At 39.1% G+C, this 25,231-nt stretch overlaps 1 protein-coding gene across 1 annotated transcript in view; it reads left to right on the forward strand.

The window, feature by feature from the left end:
• The window catches only part of LOC130277494 (uncharacterized), a 103,658-nt gene that overhangs the window by 33,429 nt on the left and 44,998 nt on the right, over window positions 1-25,231 (forward strand). Inside the window, exons 13-26 of the mRNA XM_056528169.1 lie at window positions 2,133-2,202; window positions 2,741-2,878; window positions 3,270-3,434; window positions 5,850-5,944; window positions 7,152-7,278; window positions 8,858-9,113; window positions 12,583-12,632; window positions 15,514-15,614; window positions 18,922-19,073; window positions 20,227-20,365; window positions 20,456-20,566; window positions 20,682-20,861; window positions 23,743-23,982; window positions 24,832-24,988. Of these exons, the coding sequence (XP_056384144.1) occupies window positions 2,133-2,202; window positions 2,741-2,878; window positions 3,270-3,434; window positions 5,850-5,944; window positions 7,152-7,278; window positions 8,858-9,113; window positions 12,583-12,632; window positions 15,514-15,614; window positions 18,922-19,073; window positions 20,227-20,365; window positions 20,456-20,566; window positions 20,682-20,861; window positions 23,743-23,982; window positions 24,832-24,988 (1,981 nt within the window). The remainder of the gene's footprint in view (window positions 1-2,132; window positions 2,203-2,740; window positions 2,879-3,269; window positions 3,435-5,849; window positions 5,945-7,151; window positions 7,279-8,857; window positions 9,114-12,582; window positions 12,633-15,513; window positions 15,615-18,921; window positions 19,074-20,226; window positions 20,366-20,455; window positions 20,567-20,681; window positions 20,862-23,742; window positions 23,983-24,831; window positions 24,989-25,231) is intronic.

The following is a 25,231-nucleotide window of genomic DNA, read 5'->3' on the forward strand; positions in this document are numbered from 1 at the left end:
ATTATATCTTATGGGTGATAGATTCAATGGCATCTATTTAATGGCATCTAATGGCCCCTATTTAACAGATATGCCATGATAAACTCACAATATATCAATTAAATGGATCCCCTACTATACAAGTCTATGGATGATAAATCCCACTGCTAGACATCCATCACAGGCTAAGTCTAACATGTGTGTAGTAGATATGATGTACAGTATATGCAAGATATGTGACGTATACGTTAGAGTGGATTCCTACCATGTTTTGTGTCTCCGTGACACAAATCCTGCAGGAGAAACTCAAAACTGCCCATCGACGTGTCTGTGCTGACCATTCAACTCAGTGGGGAATATTTAACAAAACCTGTGTTGAGGAAGAGTGGTGCCATTGCCCATGGCAGCCAGGAAGATTCCTACTTTCATTTTTAAAAAGGCCTCTGAAAAATTAAAGAAGCAATCTGATTGGTTGCTATGGACAACTGTTCCACTCCACCTACACACATGTATTGTTAATCTCCCCCAATGACCCAAACTGAGTCCCCTAGTGGCTCTGTTTGGTTCCTGTTTTTGACCGTATCCGACTTTCGGCTCAGACTGAAAACATTTTCAATCTAGGGGACTTCATATGGGTCATTGGATTGAATAGGAGCGGGAACTCTTCTGGGAAAATTATTATCACTATTACAAAGAATAAGTGCTAGGATATGTGCCTTACTTTAAAATATAGCTTTTATTAGATCATCTAAAAATATGTGAAAATTGTGTGTTAAAATATTTTCTATAGTAGGAGTAACCTACAAATAGAACCGATTGAACCTCGAGTATCTGCACACTAAATGTGCTTAGCTCAAAAGGAGTTTGTAAGGTTATGTGGAAATATATTGCAACAAACAGTATATTGAGGGTAGGAGACCAACTATTGCACCATACGCGTTTCTATTGCCCAGTATATAGCAACTTCATCAGTGGGGCATAGCAGTTGGATCACATATTACATCATTCTACACATAAAAGAGAAAAACCTCCATATACAAAACCCTTAATATTATTTTAAAAGGTTTAATAGGCTATAAATAAACCACTCTGCCCGATCATCCATAGGTTCACCTAGAACAAAGTAACAATGGCCATTTGGCTATTCTTCATCCCCGGATTGGCGGCTATACCATTTCTGGCTATGCCAGTACTCACTGTTAGATGATCAAGCAATTGTTACACAGCATTAAACGGATATTCCAGGTCAAAACTTTTTTTTAGATATCAACTGGCTCCAGATGGTTAAACAGATTTGTAAACTACTTCTATTAAAAAAAATCTAAATCCTTCCAATAGTTATTAGTTTCTGAAGTTGAGGTGATGTTTTCTGTCTAACTGCTCTCTGATGATTGACGTCCCGGGAGCTGTGCAGTTCCTATGGGGATATTCTCCCATCATGCACAGCTCCCGGGATGTGACATCATCATTGAGCAGTTAGACAGAAAACTTCAGAAGCTAATAACTATTGGAAGGATTAAGATTTTTTAATAGAAGTAATTTACCAATCTGTTTAACTATCCGGAGCCAGTTGATATATATAAAAAAGGTTTTGCCTGGAATACCCCTTTAATTGAGGAGCCCAGGAACCTGCCGTCTAGCAGGGAGCCTAGACGGCAGGTTCCTGGGCTCCTCAATTAAAGGGGTATTCCAGGCAAAACCTTTTTTATATATATCAACTGGCTCGCTGACCATCACGATCGGCGTCTGCCGTCGTATCCGCTCCTGTGAGTGGTTATGTCACATCTGCTCTTCCTCATGCTTGACGCATAGCAGAGGAGGCGTTTGCTCAGCGTTTTTGACTCTGCCCTATGATCGAGGCAGTTCAAACTGATGTGACCGGATTCCAAAATGTCCAGAGTGGGTTTTGACATTTGTTACAATACTATCATCATGGTATTTTAGTGAGGCTTGTACAGATACCAGTTATGATGTATCAAGGAGAAAACACTCTCCTGGCCAAGATTTGTCTGCACACAATTTGGAGCTTCTCCTACTGGATCCATGCCATGAAGGTACAAATAATATGAATGCCAAAAAAACTATATGAACTGCCCCAAGGTTGTTATTAAGTATATATTTTTTGCATTAACCTTGATATTCTGTTGTTACAGTTGATCTTTGTGAAACCTTGTGGCAGTATATATGTGAATTCACTCTACACCCAGGTGCCAGTCTCATCAGGTAAGTTGGGCATCTTCCTCAATGTAAGGTATCATAGTGTCAGGCAGGGGGCAAACACTGTAACCCCCATTGATAGCTAAAAGAAAGTAGAACAATATATATATATCATTTTTTTTTTTTTATAAATCTCCTGTTGGCTCTGCATGGCATTTTTCAGTTGGCCTTATGATCATCAGAAGTCAGATTCTCAATGGCTGGACTTCTTGCAACACACGTCCTGAGCCAATCGTTTTCAGGGATATTTTAGATTTTTCATTTGGCACAAATTTTAATTTTTTTTCTATTAGCACTTTGGGTTGAATAATCCAGCATTCTGTAGGTCCAGTCACTACCATTTTAAAGAATTATAGCTATTTATTTCAGTAAAACAGAAGTACAGCTTTCACAGTACCGTATAGTTCCAGTAGGTGCTGCTGATGTCCATGTCTTTCATTGTAATGAATCCTCTACCGTGTATGCTATTCCATCACAGCACACTATGGATGGTGTATAATCCGGTTACCATATTAACAAAAATTTGTATTTGTTTAATCCGCAGCCAGTGTTACCATCTTCAAGCCTTCCTCATTCTTCATCATTGTGCAGACCACATTTGGGTTACAATTACAGATCCAGCTGGTGCCCACTATGCAGCTCTACATTAATTTGGATCCATCTTATGCAAATAAACTTTGTGGTAAATATTTGTGAAGTATTCTATGCAATTCCTAAAGGCAATGAAAAGATTTAAATTGTTCATGCATGGGAACATTACTTATATATACACTTATAGTGTGCAGCTCCCCATCTATTTTCTAATTATATTCTGTGAATCATCCTATAGTCTTCACTGTTTGACCTTCTTTCTACCATTCTTACAAAGGTACCTACTTTATTATTTACATTTGGATGTGTAGCCCATTGCTTCCTTTTTGGATAAACTTTTGAGTTTTAGTTCTGTTTTGTTTTTTTGTTTGTTTGTTTTTGTTTGTTCATGCTGATCATTTCTTACTGTCTTATCCTCTAACATAAGCAATTTTAGCTGCAAGAAGAAAATAACATTTTCTCCCTGAATATCTGATTCACAGGCCTTTGTGGAAACTTTAACAACATACAGGCCGACGACTTCAAAGTTCTGAGTGGTGTCATTGAAGGAACAGCCTCTTCTTTTGCCAACACTTGGATGACTCAGGCTGACTGCCCCATTGTTTCAAACAGCTTTGAGGATCCTTGTGCCCTCAGCATTGAAAATGGTAAGGTACTCACGGCCAAGAGAGCTAGAGTGCGGGAATGTAAAGCTTTGGAGCTGGCAAAGTAATTTAGTAATATATATATATATATATATATATATATATATATATACACACATAGACACACATAAAATATATATATATATATATATACGGTATATATACACATAAAAAAAATATATATATATACATATATATATATATACATATATATGTGTGTGTGTGTGTATAAATAAATATATATTCCAATACTAGGACATATAAAATGAAAAGAATGAAAATGTATAAGAGTAACTTATACAACAATGTAGTCAACATTTTTTCTCCTATTTCTTTAGACCATCAAAATCCACAACAAATCTGCAGCATCTTATCAGTCACATGTAACCATACACTTAGGCTGGAATTCCACTTGTTTTTTTTTTTGGGTAAAATACCAAGAAAAACGCCAATTCTGTCGCATGGCGTTTTTTCGGCCAAAAAATGCTGCGGCCAGATGATAGCTGTAAATCAATGAGAAATCGCAAAATTCTTTTTCCACTCGGTGTTTTTCAGTTTGGCGTTTTGTTTTATCCTTTTGGTGTTTTTTCACTCTTTTTTGGCGTTTTGCAGCTCCTTGGCGATTTTGCAAAATCGCAGCAAGTTGAATCCTATGGTGTTTTTTCCCTGAAATTGTGGTGTTTTTCGTCCATAGAAGTCTATGAGAGTATAAAAACGCCAATTAATAAGCCATGTGGGTTTTAACATTGGCGTTTTTGCCGGCGATTTTTATTCTTTTTTTGGACTTTAGCTATCCAAAAAAGTGATGGAGATGCATTTTTTTAAATAAAATTTCGTAGGGTACCCTTAAAAAAATATATATAAAAAACACTTTTATTAATTTTTAAACAGGGATCAATTTATGTGTGCGGGCAGGGCACTAAAAATGTCACCGACAATAATAAAAATTTAGTGTGTGTGTGTTTTTCACTTTTTATTCTTTATTTTTTAGGTGGTACTACTACTCCCAGCATGGAATACACACTGTTCCATAATGGGAGTAGTAGTACCTGTACAAATTGACAGATCACCCCGTGTCCGTTGCTATTCTCCTGTATAATGTATAGATGCGGCGGCTGCTCTTCTATGGATACCCTGCACTGACGTATATATACACATATTCATATTTCCCGCAGAGAGCTAAGATTGGATAGATGGTTGCAGCCAATCACAACTCCCTGTGGGAAATATGAATAGGTGTATCTTTACGGCAGTGCAGGGGACCATAGAAGAGCAGCCGGCCACATCTATACATTATACAGGAAGATCACAGCGGGTGTCAGGAGTGACATTCGCTGTGATATTTCCTTAACCTGTAGAGTGTGCTCCATGTTGGGAATATTAGTGCCTGCAGTTAAGGACAGATGACAGTGGGTGTCACTCCTGACACCCGCTGCAATCTTCCTATCTATTGTGGAGATGCGGAATGGCTCTATACAGCGCTCGCATCTCTGCACTATACTCCCGGCCAGTAATGTGAATAGAACATCGTTCATTCATGCCACCATCCGGCCAATCCCCAATCTGGGCAGAAATATGAATGAGTGATGTTTCATTCACATCACTGGCCGGAGTATAGTGCAGAGATGCGAGCGCTGTATAGAGCCGCTCCGCATCTCTGCTATATTATGGACTGTCACATCGGGTGTCAGGATTAGCACCCGGGGCGATATGTCCATTAGTACAGATCCTGTACCATCGGTTCCATGCTGGGAGTAGTAGTACTACCTAAAAAATTTAAGAAAAAAATAGAGAGAAAAAAATGAAACACACATACACAATTTATTAAAAATTAATTAAAAGTTCATTATAAAAAATAAAAATTTCCTTAAATAAATTTCTTCCCATCCCTACTGCATCCTCATTAATTTTTTTTTGGTACCCAACACATTTTGAAAAAAATGCCAAAGGGGCCAAAAATGCAATTTCAACTCAAATTCTGAAATGCAAACAAGCCAGAAAAAAACGTCAGACGCAGGAAATTGCACAGTGAAATCCTGACAGTGGAATCCTAGCCTTATACAAAGTTTTGGAGAAAAGGCAATTTTCCAGCTGACCACTAGACGGCAGCATTGCTTTAATCATATTTTTGCATTAAAAAAACACACACACACACAAAAACAAAAAGTGAACAGCAGAATTTTTAGATTTAGAATTTGAAACTGGGGTATAAAGGTACTATTTACTATTTACCATGTGATGACTTTGTTGTGAATACTGAAGACTTTAAGTTGATTAAAGAAAACCCACTATTTTTTTCTTATATATACCCTTATATATACCCTGTTTCTATATATATATTCATGATTTAATTTCCATATATGTGTCCATAGATCAGTACATTGGCTCAGTTGTGACAAAATATATTTTCTTTCCTAGAACTGTACGCTAAACATTGGTGCTCAATGCTAACTGATCCTGCAGGACCGTTTGCAGAATGTAACTCTAAAGTTAATCCAGATGTTTACACCCAGGTAGAATTCATTCATTACCAATAGAATATTCATGTAAACCAGACATAAAATCTAAGTTGAACTATACCTTGTGCATGAGCTGTGGGGTCCGTGCATTACACAATCATGCATTGTCAAGCCTTAAAGGGGTACTCCCCTAGTCATCTTATCCCTTATAAGATGTCTGATCACGGGGGTCCTGACCCCATATCACCAGTCATCCGGCACAGAGCAAAGCTCGCTCTGTGCACCAGATTTCTGGGGTGCCGCAGCCGAGATCACGGGAGACCCCCACGATCAGACATCTTATCCCCAATCCTATGGATAGGGGATATGATGTCTAGGGGCGGAATAGCCATTTAAACGAGACCTAATGTATTGTATAAGTGTGACTAGATAGTTATTTTGGATGCATAGACACCCTCAGTGCCCATATAGCATCATTGTGTGCCCACACAGAGTCAGATAGTGCCAGCAGTGCCCACTGAGTGTCATATTTGCACTGTTTAGTGCCACATCACACCTCTGTAAGGCTGGGTTCACACCACGTTTTGTTAACTACGGTTCCCGTATACGGCTGGGAGGAGGGGGGCGTGGCTTAATCACGGCGCCCGCACTCAGCCTTATTCGGGAACCGTATTTAATGCATGTCTATGAGCCGACCGGAGTGAACCGCAGCCTCCATTCGGCTTCGTTTTCGGCCATATGCGGTTTCCTGACCGCAGGCAAAAATGTGGTCGACCGCGTTTTTGCTTGCGGTCGGGAAACCGCATACGGCCGAAGCCGAAAACGGCCGGAGGCTGCGGCTCACTCCGGTCGGCTCATAGACATGCATTAAATAAGGTCCCGGAATACGGCTGAGTGCGGGAGCCGCGATTAAGCCCCGCCCCCTCCTCCCAGCCGTATACGGGAACCGTAGTTAACAAAACGTGGTGTGAACCCAGCCTAAGGGTTCCCTATCACAGCTTTAGTGTTAAGTTACCGCTTCTATGTTTATGCAGGAAGGGGGTTCTGCCTCCTGCTAGTAAGATTAGCAATGACTGCTTGACATGAGTAATCTTACTGTGCAGCAGCCATTACACTTGGCATGATGAAGACGTGAGAACCATACAAAATATAATTAGTACTAAATCGACATAAGGAAAATGGTGTATTGATTATATGCTGCAGATTGAAAAGGTTCTGTATTGTTCACAGTCTTTTTTTATTTCTCTCATATTTTCTCTAGAACTGTATGTTTGATTCATGTAACTGTGCCAAGAGTGAGGAGTGCATGTGTGCCGCGCTGTCCTCCTACGTGCACGCCTGTGCATTGAAGGGAATCATTCTAAAGGGCTGGCGTCAAAGTGTCTGCAGTAAGTGAACTGCTGTCCCCACACATCACATAAAGACAAGTATACAATATTTACATGATTAATTCCATTACCATTTCAGTAAAACATTTTATAAAAACAGCTGCTTAATGAACGAACAACTTTTTTACATAAAGTAAACTTATAACTGTGATTTAACACACATTTAGATCCATGCTGTAAACAAATCATAGAGAGATTGAAAGTATCTACTGGATTTCCAGCCTAGCTTTCTGCTACCTGTTACAACAGTTCACCAGTTCACCAGTCACTATTAGAAAGGATATTAATGCTTTATTGTTTACAATATTACCGTATATACTCGAGTATAAGCTGAGTTTTTCAGCACAATTTTTCCTGCTGAAAATACCCCCCTCGGCTTATACTCGAGTGAACTCTCCGCCTGTTAATTCCTTCTCAGTGGTCTTCAACCTGCAGACCTCCAGATGTTGCAAAACCACAACTCCCAGCATGCCCGGACAGCCATAGGCTGTCCGGGCATGCTGGGAGTTGTAGTTTTGAAACATCTGGAGGTTCGCAGGTTGAAGACCACTGCGGCCTTCGTCATCATCCAGACCCCCCCTTTAGTTTTCTACTCACCTCCCCTCGGTGGGAAGGAAGGGTGAGCTGGTCTGGGCCATCTATGCTGGAGGGACCGTCCGGTGGGGAGGGTTAGTCGTTCTGGGCTGTCCATTTTCACAGGGGGGCCCTCTTCTCCGCTCCGGGCCGGCCCTGGCCTAGTGACGTGATGACGACGCACAGGGACGTCCGTGCGCAGCAGATATCCCTGTGCATGAACGTCCCTGTGCGTCGTCGTCAAGGCAACGTCACTAGTCCGGGGTCCACAGGTTGAAGACCACTGATGAAGGGATTGACAGGCGGTGAGGATGAAGGGGGGGGGATGATGACGAGGGGGATGATGACAGGGTGATGATGACGAGGGGGATGATGACAGGGTGATGATGACGGGGGTGAAAATGACGGGGGTCTGGATGATGACATGGGGGAGATGATGTATTTCCCACCCTAGGCTTATAGTCGAGTCAATAACTTTTCCTGGGTTTTTGAGGTGAAATTAGGGGCCTCGGCTTATATTCGGGTCGGCTTATAATCTTGTATATACAGTAATAAAAACAGACAAATTGCATGAGAAAATAAGAGAGGATAGTACTAAGATTATACAGACATAGAAAAGAGGAGATGCTGTCACATCTACATATAAAATGGCGTCAAGGAGACAATATGCATGATGTGTCAGAGAGAAAAGAATCACATGAAAGCATAAACCATAGCAGCATAGGGATAATCCCACATATAGGCTAGGCTAGCCACAAAGCATAAGCATGAAAAAAATGAATGAACATACAATAAATAACACCAACTAACATGCATGCCATCTGGATTGCAGCACCACCAACCCCTACGTACTTTTCGCAACATGGCTTCCTCAGGGGGCAGATATCAGGAAGAGGTTGAGCTGTGTTATATAGTCTTTAGAGATTGGAGAGCACTATACATTTTCTTTGTCCTATTAGAATTATCCTTAAAAGATTTGGTGACATTGTCTTTATTGATACCCCAGGTTCATATACAACCACTTGTCCTGCATCCTTGACATACAGTTATTCAGTAAGCACCTGTCAACCCACTTGCCGATCTCTCAGTAGCCATGACATTACTTGTGATATCGCCTTTGTCCCGGTTGATGGATGTATTTGTCAGAATGGAACCTACCTGGATGACAGTGGTAGATGTGTTCTTCCATCTTCCTGTTCTTGCTACCACAAGGGTACAGCAGTGCCACCTGGAGAAGTAGTTCATGACAATGGTGCTATATGGTAAGTGCCTTTTTTTTTTTTTTAAATAAGTAAAAATGCTATCATGATGCACAAGACATCCTCTGAGTGCAGTTTAGTCTTATGCATTTCTCCAGCTGGCTCGATGGTATGTATGAAGAAATCTATGAAGGTGTGTTACCCAAAATTACATCATCACTAAATAAAAAAAAATAACAAAAAACACAATGCTGTGAACTGTTATTTAAGCTTTATAAAAGGCTTTTGTAAAACAAGCTCTGCTTGTTGGGCTGCATCCGTTGTTGCAGCTCTGCCTTATTCTAGTTATTGCGGCTACGGTGTTCTGTAATACCAAACACAATTCATGCATGAAGCTGTTTTCTGACAATAAAAGCAGATGTCTCTTTTTGAACTACTGCACAACCCTTTTTCTTGTGTTCCCATGCAGCAGTAGTGTGGCAAATTTGTTAGTAAAAACCTTACTAGGGGTACATTCACACTGGTGAATTACCATTTGCAGGTTAGAACTGCAGTGGATTTTCCAGAGCGGAAATTCTACTGCGGAAAATCCCCCTTGGTTCAAACCCCTGGTGGAAAACTCACGGGCAACCGGTCCGTGTGAACATGGCCTAAGTGTTGCTTGCTCGGTCTTAAATTTTATACTTGGAGTGGAGGGAGAGATAGGGAAAAGGAGTGAGATTTACTTTAAATGTAGGAGAAGATTTATCACAACTTGTGCAGAGGAACAGTGGTGCAGTTGTCCATAGAAACCAATCAGATACCAGCTTTCATTTTTCCAAGGCCTTTTTCAAAACAACATTTGGAATCTGCACAAGGTTTGATAAATTTCCCCCTTAACATTTACTTTCATAGGTTAAGAAGTGTTGTATTAATTTTTACAATAGATTGCATTAAAATCATGTCATCTGGTCCTTTACTTTATGCACCTTGTCTGTTGCATCATTTATCTTGTCCCCAGGCAGCAGAAAAGTGACACCAGTGGGCAGTAGCATATTTAGTACAAGCAATGTAACTAAGCCTGGTGTATGCAAAAAGGTGTACTCATTCCGTGCTGTTATTTCTTCAGACATGGTATCTGGTCAAACACAACCCAAAATTTTGTGTACCATTGTGTAGGTTAAAGAAGACCTGTAGACTCTCCAAATATATTGGGTGAGATTTACTAAGCTGCACGGGTGGAATATTTCATGAAAAAATTCTTGTGCAAAAATATAGGATTTATGAGACACCAAGGGGGCAACCACAGATCTGCTGGATTTCCAGTGGGGCATGCACCTAGTATTATATCCAGTGCAGTGAAAATAGACAGAGCTTTAAATAAGTACCGCATATGAAAACATGTGTTTAGCGGTGTTTACAGTTTATCAATACCGGTTCCCGGATATTATGTTTTTGTCTGCTTGTCTGATGATTTAGGGAATCATTATAATTATTCATTACAATATGTGTGTACTGAGAATGCTGGGGGTGGTGATTTACATACAGAGGGCATGGTATATGAGTCCTGGCAGCAGCACCATATGACCGCATGCTATCAACAGCTCTGCAGAGCTATCAGGTACCCCTACTCAATAGTGATTCCCTGTTCACATCAATTTTAGCTCTATAATGCCAGCTTTAATGGTTGCACATTGGAAATCTCTGCTGGACAGGGATGCACTGTTGATAGCACACGGCAAATTATAAGAATTGCAGGACCTGTCAAAAGGATTCTAATGGCTGCTGTCATATTTGCCACCACTTCTTACCCTGGTTATCAAGATACACAGCACTGTCAGTATTACAGGTTACACTGGGCTCTGAGAACCATGTGCATAGTTGTGTATGCTGGGCACCAGTGGGACTATACAGCACATGAGAGCCAAAAAATATTGGTGATCTTAGGCACGAGAATAGGAGCCTATTCAGCTAGGCATTAAAGGGTTACTCTGTTCTCCAGCATCCAGAACATTGAGTTCCAAACAAGGTGTGCGGGCTTCCGTGTTCATGCCCGCCCTCTCGTGACATCACGGCCTGCCTCCTCAATGAAAGTCTATAGACTTGCATTGAGGGGGCGGGACGTGACGTCACATGATGGGGCGTGACGTCACGAGGGGGCAGGCATGAACAGGGAAGCCCGCACACAGCGTTTGGAACTCAATATTCTGGACGCTGGATAGCGGAGTAACCCTTTAAGTCTGGGCTGCAATTCCCTTGTAATTGTAAGATTGTGCAGTGTCTGGCTGTATATATAGAGACTGAGGTATTATTACTTTGCCTTCTCTGCCTGACCAAGTATTTACTACTTAGAGGCTTATATCACTACTCACAGGCAGTGGGCAACTAAACAAGGGCTTAGGACAAATACATGTATTTCACTAGACTAGCCAACTTCTTCCTGGATCAATGTCCATCCATGCCTAGGTGGGTTATATTGGGTCATAGCTAGTTTGAGTCCTAAACCTATCAAGAACAGTTGTTGATTCTGTGTTCGAGAAAATAAGTTTAATGGTGTATATCCTTATATACTCCACATGGTGCCATTAAGGTTACAGAAATGGACACAAAACTGACACTATAGACAAAGTTAGAAATTGTACCAAAACATCACCAAACTAGCATTAATGCTTGAAGGAGATTTATCAAAACCTGTGCAAAGGAAAAGTTGCCCAGTTACCCTTAGCAACCAATCAGATTGCTTCTTTCATTTTTAACAAGGCCTCTGCAAAATGAAAGAAGCAATCTTATTGGTTGCTATGGGCAACTCAGCAATGTTTCTTCTGGCCAGGTTTTGATAAATCTCCCCCCATAATATGTATTGCTAAGGCAAATGTTATCCTGTTATTCTATTATTGCACATAGATACTGGTCTTTCAGACAATACACGACTCCTTTAATGGTACAATTCAGTTGGTCTTTGATGACATAATGTCCTCCTATGCCACCCTGAAAGTCTTTTTTTAGTAACCAGTTTGGTACATGCAGTATTTTATTTGCAAGGCTAAAAGGCTGGAAATTTGGTTACAGTAATTTTTTTATGCTCAAAATTAAAGTTGAGAGAACTTACAGTAAATTGGCTCGGCCGTTGATTATTTTAGTCTGCATAAATTAGTTCAGCTTTCCAAGTTCTCTGGTTGCCTGAAAAAGTCCAGGATGACAGTGTTAGGTCTTCTAGGACTGTATCCACCTTTTCCAGGCAACCAGAGCAAGCTGAACTAATTTATGCAGACTAAAGTAATCGATGGCCGAGCCACAAGGTTCGCTATTAGCCAATTTACTGTAAGTTTGCCTAACTCTATTCAAAATGACATACACAATATGGTTGTCGTGGGTGTTCCTTCTTTTATATTCATCTGTTGGTTTGCGGTTGGTGCAGTCAAAAATACCCCACAAAACTGTGGAAATTTGCCACGCAACAAAATAAAGGTCAGTTCGTGTGATCCCAGCCTCTAGGTCTGCATTGTCCTTTAGACGACTTGTTGCATACTCATGTTTACTTATTATTTTTCAGCACCTGCTCTTCTGGAAAATTAGACTGCATTGGAAAAGTAGACACAACAGGTGTGTATTCTCATTTGTTTCCTAGAAAGAGTGAAAAATAAACAGAAGACTTTAGTGTTAAAGAGAGGTCGAAGGAATGTATATTCATTCTACAGCAGAATGAAATAGGGTCCCAGAGGCTGAAAGTGGAATAAAAAATAAATGTACTATAAAAAAAATCCATCAAAATACTCATACATTATGCCAAGAAGTGCATAACCTACTTTTTTTTAGGGGTATACCATATATTAGGAATGTGCACTCAATCCCAATTGTAGATTGTCAGGCACTACTTCAGTATAGAGAAGGATCCTATTAACATTGCTTTTTACAATTTGACAGGGCTTGGTGGTCTTGCCTTTATATTAGGTGAGAGTGAAGTTTAGCTTAGGCTTCTACTGTAACGGGAATGAATATCACAAAAACTCTTGCTGCCTTTCAATTTATCCACAACATTTTTTTGTTTTTTTGTTAATGACCTAAAGGATTGCTGAACTACAGCGTTGGTGACATGCCTCAAAGTAGATGATTACCCAGGAGCATGCAGAGAAGAAGCCATCTGCGTCTTTTCTTTCTATACCTACCTGTAGAGATCCCTGGTAATAGTCATATAATGGGCTGTTATCATTAGATCCTTGTTATCATCTGTACATGGGACAGCGGGGAATACATAGAACACAGGTTCCTGGCTAACCTGTCCCCCATAATAAATGAATAAAATAAAATAAAATGTACTGATAAAAATGTTAAAATAAATAAATAAAATATTACAATAAGAAACTAATAAAAACAAAAAAGTACAAAAAATAAAAATAAATCCCCCCCCCAGAGATAGTATAAACTTTTGCAACTGCACATGCAGTAATGCATAAGTTTAAGTGCACTACTGTGGTAGATGTAACAATGACATATGGCTAACCATCAAAATGATGTTAAAATTGAGACATTAGCCAATATATCATTATATGAAGGACATACCTGAGCCCGCACACCAATGCCAAGGTTTCTCAAGTGGCACGGGACCTAACACTAAACCTACCTGTGCCATATGGGCAATACCAGGGGCCAGTGGGCAATTACAACGGCATTAGGTCCAACTCACAGCCTTCTCCCAGTTCACTCCAGTGCGTCGGACCTAATGCTGCAGTAATTGCCCACTGGCCCCTGGTATTACCCATACGGCACAGGTAGGTTAGTGTTAGGTTCTGTGCCACTTGAGAAACCTTGGCGTTGGTGTGCGGGCTCAGGTATGTCCTTCATACAGGGATATACTGGCTAATGCCTCAATTTTAACATCTGTTTTAGGGTTAGCCATATGTCACTGTTTACATCTACCACAGTAGTGCACCTAAATTAAAATGTATTTATTATTCTATGTTACACATTCACACTTTTCATTGGGTGTAGGATGCCATTGTGGCACTTGTAGTCTGTTGCAGGCATCCCCCATTGTATGCATTTTTATGCTGGGGACCACCCTTAGCAATGGACCACAAGCACAGGATCTGCTCCCCCAACATAAATACACAACTGCATTTAGGGTTGAGCACCTCCTGCTTTTTGAGACCACGTTTTTTCTTCTTGTTGTTGAACTGCACATGCAGCAATTTTCATCATACTGCACAATACAAACGCATTTTGCATGGGCTTAAGGTGCTGAGGCATTGATTTCCTTCATGTCACGCAGGATGCACACTATGTGAAAAATAAAATCATCATCCCCGGCTGACAAATTCAGTTTATTCTTTCCCGATCCTGCTTTTGCACTTTTGTTAAAAATGTTCATTACCTGGTGAATATCACCCATGTACAGAGGTTGCTTTTAATGCTAATATAGGGCCTTTTTATTGGAGCTATAATGATGTTATACATTGTACAATGTACACATATTTGGCATCACTTTAGACAGGAGAAGTAGACAATTAATTTTTGGGGTAAATATTATTAAATTAATAGACTGCATTAAAACATCTGGAAAAATTGTATTTGATCTTTTTTTCCCTATAAAAAATTCAAAATGACTTGATATCTGTTCTAATGATAAAGGGGTATTCCAGGCAAAACCTTTTTTTATATATATCAACTGGCTCCGGAAAGTTAAACAGATTTGTAAATTACTTCTATTAAAAAATCTTAATCCTTCCAATAGTTATTAGCTTCTGAAGTTTTCTGTCTAACTGCTCAATGATAATGTCACGTCCCGGGAGCTGTGCGTGATGGGAGAATATCCCCATAGGAACTGCACAGCTCCTGGGACGTGAGTCATCAGAGAGCAGTTAGACAGAAAACAACAACTCAACTTCAGAAGCTAATAACTATTGGAAGGATTAAGATTTTTTAATAGAAGTAATTTACAAATCTGTTTAACTTTCCGGAGCCAGTTGATATATAAAAAAAAGTTTTGGCCTGGAATACCCCTTTAAACACTTAGAAAGCCCAATGTGTCTAACTAAAAATAAAAAAGAAACTATTCGAAGGCAGCGTTCCAAAATGTGAATTCCTATTTTTGTCATGAAAGCCCAAAACATGTTTGATCATGAAGGGGTTAAAGAAGTAGAGGGCCACACTAATGATGTGTAAATTCTGCAGTTTGATGGGAACTGCGGAGTCCGATTGAAGTTCATAAGGCTATAAACACATGTGTGAACATAACCTTACTGTATTGCCACTTAGCAGTATAGACTCTCAGGACATAGACTTGCAGGGAAAATGTGCAGAGCATAAATCATCAAAGGAGGCTCCCAACCAACTCAAGCTATTACTCATATCTACTTGTTAAGGTCCTAGATTTGGATCTAATAACCTTTAATTAAAAATTAATATGTATTAAAATCCAGTTTCTATTCTTACAATTGTTGGCTGTTTTTCACAAACTAATATATATATTTTTTATGTGTTATAGTGTGTACTGCTCCTCAGGTATACTTTGACTGTAGAAACAAGACAGCAAGCACTACGGGGGTAGAATGTCAGAAAAGTTGTCAGACTTTAGACATGCAGTGTGTAAGTTATTTTTATTTTAAATAATAATGTGCTAAACAATCTAAAATTTAAATTGCTGTAAAAACCTCAATCCCTTATTGACTTGACTTGGCTGTTGTGCAGTCATTAAAATCAGGTATGTCTAAGCCTAGGTTTCCTCACAGGTTAATGCAGTTTAAAAAAAACAAAAAAAAAACAAACTGAAAACTAACCTTTGTGGAAACCTATCCTACTATAACCTTGATTGTCTTTGGTATCCATTCTTGTGTTTGGCCCCAAAAATGTCATCAACAATTGCAACCAATATGTGATTCCATCCTGTTGGCTACAATTGTTTTAGTTGTGGGAGTAAACAAGAAAGTCCTATGTATTTAGTTCTGCTTCTAGTACTTTGAGAACTGGTTGTGACCCAGCGAATGCGAAACGCAGATTAGGGAGGTGATAAGTATCAGCCACAGGTAATTCATTGGGTCCCGGTGGGCTATTAAGCTTAAAGGGTACCTCTCATCAAATAAACTTTTGATATATTTTAGATTAATGAATGTTGAATAACTTTCCAATAGCATGTTAATGAAAAATATGCTTCTTTCTATTGTATTTTTCCCGATCAGTCCTGTCAGCAAGCATTTCTGACTCATGCTGGAGTCCTAAATACTCAGAGCTGCCAGCCTGCTTTGTTCACAGCCAAACAGGCTGTGAACAAAGCAGGCTGGTAACTCTGAGTGTTCTCCTTTGTGAACAAAGCAGCCTGGCAGCTCGTAGTGTTTAGGACTCCAGCATGAGTCTGAAATGCTTGCTGCCAGGACTGGTAGGGAGACCCCTAGTGGTAATTTCTTCAAAGTGGAAAATTAAATAGAAAGAAGCATATTTTTTTAATAACATGCAATTGTAAAATTATTCTGCATACATTAATCTATAATATATCAAAAGTTTTTTTGATGAGAGGTACGCTTTAATGTGTGGGCTCTATACTTTTTAAGGTCCACGGAATGTGCTGTATATGTAGCTTTATTTATGCAGGGAATTGGAGGACACTTTTTTTCTTTATGTGCAATATTTATTGTAGCTGCTACTTTTTTACTCCATTTCCTTTATTTGTTTTTGTATCTATTGTATTAGCACCTTAATCCTTATATAATTTTGATACATACACTTTTTAATCTCCCTTATACAAATTTATTTATTTGCTGCAGCTCAAAACTTTTTTTGGTTGTTTACTGGGATTCTAACATGAACTACTTTGTGTGATCCTCCTTGCTGTTCTTTGTGCATTCCTATATTTAATGAAGTTTTTTAAGGCATGTCTTTGTTTCATATGTATTAAATAAAGATTTAATGTAATTTTGTGGCACCTAAGTCTACCATGTTTTTATAGGATTTTCATATTGCTTGGTAGCATAACTGTATAGGTGGGTAATTTATAGGAATTGTATTGTACATATAGAGTCTGTCCGATAGAATTGCCACTGGCAAGTGGCAATGAGCATCTTACAATGTGATTGAATATATGCAAGCTGCAGGAAAAGAAAGTGTTAACTTTTTTTTTTTACATAAAACCAATAGAAAAATGTTGTTTTTTACCCATGAATTATATAAAATGCAACGAAAAACTGATTACAAAGTGGCTGCGTTTATTCCATTCTTGTATGTAATGATATAGTTAAGCAGGGATCATATACAGTATGAACCTTTACTTTTATTGTAGATGATGTTGATGGAATGTTTTTTCTTCCATTAGTATTTGTATAGTCTTGATGACTATTAGGTGATGATAGGGTAGAGGGTAGGTCTGAGTTAGTTTGTGGAAGTCATATATAATGTTATCATACACTTTTGTGCAGTTGTGCCTGAAATAACAGTTTTTTGTTGTAGTCTAAACTGCCTGTTTTTATTTGTTTATTTTCTATCTTTTGTTTGTAATTGACATAGTTGTAGTAGTTTTGTTGTTCTGTTGTCAACTATGAACTTTTGTTGTGAGACTTGTAGTTGGATTGGTGATCACGTATGAACTGGTGGTACTTTTGATTGTGGACATAGTTAGAATAATTGTAGTTGTGATGCCCATAGTGGTACTTTTCTTGTGCCTATGTTGTTTTTTGTGCAATTAATCTTTATCTTTGCCACACATTTTGTCAGTAAAAAGGTTAATGTGAGTATGTTCTTCAATTCTGTGCTGGTGAAAAATAAATACAACTATAGTTTTTTTAGTGGTTGATACTATTTAAAGGGGTATTCCAGGAAAAAACTATTTTTATATATCAACTGGCTCCAGAAAGTTAAACAGATTTGAAAATTACTTCTATTAAAATTTTTTAATCCTTTCAGTTCTTATGAGCTTCTGAAGTTAAGGTTGTTCATTTCTGCCTAAGTGCTCTCTGATGACACGTGTCTCGGGAACCGCCCAGTTTAGAAGCAAATCCCCATAGCAAACCTCTTCATAACTGGACGGTTCCCGAGACATGTTTCATCAGAGAGTACTTAGACAGAAAAGAATAACCTTAACTTCAGAAGCTCATAAGTACTGAAAGGATTAAGATTTTTTAATAGAAGCAATTTACAAATCTGTTTAACTTTCTGGAGCCAGTTGATATATAAAAAAAAGTTTTTTTCCTGGATAACCCCTTTAAGCACCCCAAGGTGTCACTAAAGAAGCACCATGCTGCAGACATTTTTTTCCCCTTGAATGCTTACTTTAGAATCAACACTTGATGAAGTATAATATTTCCATTTGCAAATCTCCTTTTCTTATGTCTACATGGATGGCCTAAGGATCACTCATAGATACTCAAAAAATTGTTTGTACAGTAGATGGTAAATACCCATAACAGTTCAGCTTGAATGCTCTTCTTCTCTCTGCTAGCTTGTACTATTATCCAAAGAACAAGGGATACCAGCTCGCTCCTGTTGCGTGCGCCCGGACTGGATTTGGACAAATCCACGTGAACAGCAGACAAAAGAGAAAAATATCCAGCGCTGACTCTTGAACAAGGAACTTCTTTATTGATTAAAACATCATGGTTTGCCATGGGATACAGCAAGGGTTCATGTAGCGTGTCGCGTTTCGGCCCTACGGGCCGAAACGTGTCACACTACATGATCCCTTGCTGTATCCCATGGCAACCATGATGTTTTATTCAATAAAGAAGTTCCTTATTCAAGAGTCAGCGCTGGACATTTTTCTCATTTGTCTGCTTGTACTATTATGACATTTTTGCTGTTTCATGTAGAGTTGGGAAACAGTAGGATCTTTAAAGTTTGATGTACAGCTAAATTTTACTTGTGACTATAAATATAATTTTACCTTATTTCTTCTGCATGTCTTTTACAGTACAGCACACAGTGTATATCTGGCTGTGTTTGTCCTTATGGACTTATATCTGATGGAAATGGAAGATGTGTAACAGAAGAGGAGTGTCCATGTATACACAACAATAAAGTCTACACTCCAGGCTCAAATATTAAAGTGCTCTGCAACACCTGGTGAGTGCTTCTAACCTTTCATGAAAATGTTAGGAAAGCAAATGTTAATATGATTTTCTCCATAGATTAGTTATGCTGAAGTAAAGCATATATTAGTTATGTTGAAGTAAACTGATAAAATTGAGGGACTGAGGGGGTACTGTGTTTTTTTTGATGAGACCACTAAACAGGTCAACAAATTCTTATAAGCCAGGCAGTACTTTATGGGAAATATATGCAAAGTAGCTCTCCTCCAGATAAGAGTTTGCTTCTCACTGCCACATATTGGAGGTAGAATTTCCTTAAATAAATGTTTGACTCTCAAAGAGCCTTGAAACATGACTGGGGATTATATGCCAAGCCAGAATCTCTGCTATAACACTATATCATTTTTGCAACATTTACAGCCAATCTCTTAATACATGTACACATCTTTCTCAATGTGAATAATGGCATTGACCTTTTATATATTTTGGATAGTAAGTCTTGACAATGACATTGACAATGTAACTCTTTACTGTCTGTTTTATATATTAAGAAGCTTTTCTTTTTGTGGTTTCTATAACATTTCCTGTAATTCTTAAAGGGGTACTCCACCCCTAGACATCTTATCCCCTATCATTTGGATAGGGGATAAGATGTCTGATAGCGGGGGTCCCGCCACTGAGGACCCCCACAATATAGCATGAGGCACGGCCGTCACGCCCCCTCCCATAGACTTGCATTGAGGGGATGGGGCGTGATGTCCCACGGGGGCGGAGTCGTGATGCCACAGACTTCCGTTCCGGGGGTCGGGACCCAGACCCTCCAGCGCTTCCGGAGCAGAAACAAGCGGGTGCCGCATGCTATTTTGCGGGGGTCCCCAGCGGAACCTAGAGAGGTACCACCTGGTCATCCAATGATGCCTTGATACCAGATACATTATGTATAACAGTTTTTTCGTTATAACCATGTCCCAATATTTAGCAACACCCTCTTGTCTCAGACTTTTAGTACGATTCAGTACCAGCAGGGGCACCTATTTTATTTTCTCTCCACTCTGTGTATGCCATTGATAAGTACACAATTGATAACACGCATACAATTTACTATCTACAGTACATGACTTCTATATTTCTTGTTTCAAGTTGATGCTTAATATAGTTCTAATGCCACTTACTATGTTTCCCTGCAGTACTTGTGTAAACAGAAACTGGCAATGCACTAGTGAGCAATGTATGGGAACCTGCACTGTATATGGCGATGGTAACTACATCACCTTTGACACCAAGAGATACAGCTTTAGTGGAGACTGTGGATACACATTGGCTCAAGTAAATAATCCCTAAATGCTATATATATGCAAAATAGTCCATCTCATAATATGGTACTTATGACTGACTTTTCTTTTATTAATAATCCAGGACTACTGTAGCAGTGACCCCTCCAATGGAACATTCCGTATTATCACTGAGAATGTGCCATGTGGATCCACAGGTACTACCTGCTCCAAATCCATCAAGGTCTTCCTTGGCGTAAGTGACACTTTTATACATTGAGTTGGTCACATCTTGTGGAATTCATTTTAGGTGCAAGATAACTGGGTTGAAGTTAAAATGTCTTCTGTAACCTTATTTCTTGTTTCTTTAGAATTATCAACTTATATTGAGCAATGAGAAATTTGAGGTTGTAAAGCTTGATGTTGGAGTGTATGTCCCATACAAGGTGCGGCAGATGGGCATCTACATGGTCATTGAAGCCCTCAATGGATTGGTTTTAATATGGGATACAAAGACCACCATTTTTGTCAAGTTGGAACCAACTTTTCAGGTATTTCACAAGACCATTGTAAAATGTAAAAGCAGCATGTCAGACTAAAAGAAGAACTCCAGTTTTTTCCCACCCATTTTATTCAAACTTTCGGTCATTAGTCCTACAGTGCCATCTGTCCATCTGTTTTATTCCACCACAGCTGCAGCCACACATTTCATTGCTGTACCTGGGTCATGTGATCAGCAGTCAGACCCACAAAAAATCACAGTGTCAGAGCAAGTGGTCTGTCCTTAGGTCAGCTGACTTCCCCTGAACTATATGATGTCATCATCACCTATCAGATCTCTTCTGGCTGCTCACAAAGCGCCCCCCCCCCCCCCCCCCATCAGATCTGTATGCTGCTGCTGCTATCTCTTCGGGATCAGGATTTCTAGAGGTTATACAATTTCTACTGAGACTAAGTTCACAAGTTCACGTGTTGTGTTTTTGCTGGTTTTCTCCCCAAATTATAAGTTAATAATTTTTAATATAAATTCATTAATATTAATAATTAGTAATTAATATTGGCATTTTCGAACATTGCAGGAAAAACACAGCAAAAAAGGTAAAAAAAAAAAAAAAAAGATGCAACTAGAGATGAGTGAATTTACAGTAAATTCGATTCTTCACGAACTTCTCGGCTCGGCAGTTGATGACTTATCCTGCATAAATTAGTTCAGCTTTCAGGTGCTCCGGAGGGCTGGAAAAGGTGGATACAGTACTAGGAAAGATTTTCCTAGGAATGTATCCACCTTTTCCATCCCACAGGAGCACCTGAAAGCTGAACTAATTTATGCAGGAAAAGTCATCAACTGCCGAGCCGAGAAGTTTGTGACAAATCGAATTTACTGTAAATTCGCTCATCTCTAGATTCAACGTGTGAACATGACCTGACGACTTTAGATGTTCGTAAAATCTCTCAATCGGGATTATAGGTCAAATCCCTTTCGCTTCATGGCAGATCCCACAACAAATAAAAAAAATGATATGTTACTCAGTACCTAATCTTGATCATGTAAATATAATTGTTATGTCTCTATCTTATATATTTGTTATAAAATACCTCACAGTGTTAAAAAATCCACTCAGGGGAAGGCAGCGTGTCCCCCTTTGTGGTGGTGGGAGGTGATCGATGTGTCTGCTCATGTAGCCTTGTCCATGAGTCATCTTTTGTCCACGACTCACGGAAAAGCTGATGCTGCTGCAGAACTGGTTAGAGTCCCAGTAGGTATGGGGACCCCTAGTGGTGGATTTTCAGGAGCCTTTTTATTATTTTTTAGTAACATAATACAAAAAGACATTTGAATGGGTGAATCCCCAACATATGCATTTAGACAAAATTATATGTTGTTTAACAAAACAGTCAGAATGAAACAGGTGACAAAGAAGAAACCAAGGAAAATACAATTATCGCAGGGTTCTGAATAAATGTAGGTGCATCCCCATTATTATCTAGACTAAAGATAGAAATCCATGAAACTCAAAAAAAAAAAACATATTACAACAGGTATTACATTTTTCATCTTTAACAACATATAAAAAGTTTTTGGATCTGAAAGTGCCCATTTGACCCCTTAAGGACGCAGGGTTTTTCAGTTTTTTCACTTTTGTTTTTTTCCTCATCACCTTCTAAAAATCATAATGCTTTTAATTTTGCACATACAGACTGATATGAAGACTTTTTTTTTTTTTTTTGCGCCACCAATTGTACTTTATATTGACATCAATCATTTCACCACAAAATTTACGGCGAAACCAGAAAAAAATATTTGCGGGGCAAAATTGGAAAAAAAAACGCATACATTTTGTAACTTTTGGGGGCTTCCTATTCTATGCAGTACACTTTTCAGTAAACATGACACCATCTCTTTATTCTGTAGGTCCATACGGTTACAAGAATACCTAATTTATATAGGTTTTATTTTATTTTACTACTTAAAAAAATTACATGCACCAAAATTAGTATGTGTAAAATTGTCATCTTCTGACCCTATACATTTTTTTTATTTTTCCATATACAGGGATGTTTGAGGGCTAATTTTTGGCGCCGTGATCTGAAGTTTTTTATCAGTACCATTTTTGTTTTGTCTCTTTTTATACATATAATTTTTTTTTTTACGTGTACGCCATTGACTGTGCGATTTAATTAACATTATATTTTTATAGTTTGACATTTATGCATGCGGCAGTACCACATATGTTTATTTTTATTATATTTACATATTCTTTATATGGAATTTGGGAAAAGAGGGGTGATTCAAACTTTTAATATGGAAGCACGAGCGCTCACGGGACCAGCGCTTAGGAATGTTTAAATCCAGCTGGCGGGCCCGCCTCCAGAGCGCACGTCAGCGCTGAAAGAGGGGGACATTTGGAGAATCAGGGTTTCTGACTGCAGGTAGGTATAGCAGTCCAAGACCCCACATCGGTCTCCTGTTCACTCGCAATATAACCTGGTGTATCAGGTTATAGTGCGGGTGAACATGTGACCGTTTTCCTTTAACTGCGGCCCATAGCTACAAGAATAAGCTGGGGGCCATCCAGTATGGTGCAGGCTCGAGTAAGGAGCCCGTGCCATACACCGCTTGCTGTCTCAGAACGAGCCGGCTTGTCCTTAGATGGCAACCGGTTAAATACACACTTTAAATAAGAAAACACATTGATACTTCCCCTAATGTGAACTGAACCAAACCCAGTTATGCGTTTTGGCAATTGAGGCTGCTGGCTGCTGGAGTTCAGTCAGGTGAATAAATCATCAGGTAATCTCATTAGGTGAACTGCAGTGATGAGACTCCACCCTCTTACTTTGCAAAACCAGAGACATAATGACAAATGTAGGTATCATAATAAAATGATTTCAGTTGTTGGAGATTCATGACATCACTTGTATTTTCCATAGGGTGCAGTGTGCGGATTGTGTGGTAACTATGATGGGAATGCAGTAAATGATTTCACCACTAGAAGTCTGTCAGTGGTAGGAAGCGTGGTTGAGTTTGGAAACAGCTGGAAGCTATCTCCAAGCTGCCTAGATGCAGCTACACTCAAGGATCCTTGTTCCCTGAACCCCTACAGGAAATCCTGGGCACAAAGACAATGTAGCATCATCACTAGCTCCACATTTAGTTCATGTCATGCTCTGGTAAGTCTTTCAGAAGTAAATTTTTTCGATAAAAAACAATTGAATAGTAACAAAGGGTATGTAAAACTGTAAAAATATTTGTCTTTAGAGTCCACTAAAAAGCTTTATATTAGTCTTTCCCAATAACATTATTCCCAGGTAGACCGCATGATCAACATTAGAGATAAGGAAGTAAGCGCTCCATAGAATAATATTGTTTAGACCCAAAGAGTGAGATGGACATATAAATTAACTGCTCACCCTGGGTGGTTGTGAAGTCCCATACACAACAATGGAAAAGGTGTATAAAGTAGGTCGTCTGCTGCCCTCCGGGATATATACGGCAATGGATATTTGGCTTCAGAATAATCCTTCTCACGGCGCTGATCGACCAAACAGGTAGATTGACTAAAAGAGGATTTATTGACCAGAATGCAATGCGTTTCGCTGCGCATGCGCAGCGAAACGCGTTGCATTTTGATCAATAAATCCTCTTTTAGTCAATCTACCTTTTTTAGTTGATCAGCGCCGTGAGACGGATTCTTCTGAAGCCAAATATCCATTGCCGTATGATCAACATGACAGGGGTCCTAACTGGACAGAAAAATGCACTTGCCTCTTGTAAAATATAAAAATGACACCTTCTATACTAAAAGTAACAAAAGTCTTAGCTACAGCCTCCTACAAAATAGAAAAAAACAGATAAAACATAAACTTTAAACCAAAATGTAGTCGCCATTATGAGATATCTTACTCCTTATTTGTGAAAGAATTCTTGATTTTTTGTTGACGGGATGAGGTCGTGTCCACTATTAAAACATTTCATAAGAGCCTCTTCCTCTTTCCCTTCCATCATTTTCTTTGTTTTAGGTGGATCCTGTGAAGTATTATGACGCTTGTGTCAGTGATGCTTGCGCTTGTGACACTGGTGGAGATTGTGAGTGCTTCTGTACTGCAGTGGCATCATATGCCCAAGCTTGTAGTGATGCTGGAATTTGTACAAGCTGGAGAACCCCAACATTGTGCCGTGAGTTTTATCTCTCCCTTTTGTAGGTCACCTGCAAAGATTAAAGTTCATTAGAATTAACAGATTTTCTTAATAGAACAACCATTTCCAATTTGTGCTATTAGGACATGTAGAAGATAACGAGCCTAAAATATGTTCTTACGTCTTTACTTTTACATTTATGCTCCCTACAGCGACTGGCTTTAGAATCCAAATAATTGGGGGTCAGCTGATTGCTGGGTTGCTTTCATTACAAAAAAGGTC

Source organism: Hyla sarda, chromosome 6 (genome assembly GCF_029499605.1).
Source record: "Hyla sarda isolate aHylSar1 chromosome 6, aHylSar1.hap1, whole genome shotgun sequence".
Lineage (NCBI taxonomy): Eukaryota > Metazoa > Chordata > Amphibia > Anura > Hylidae > Hyla > Hyla sarda.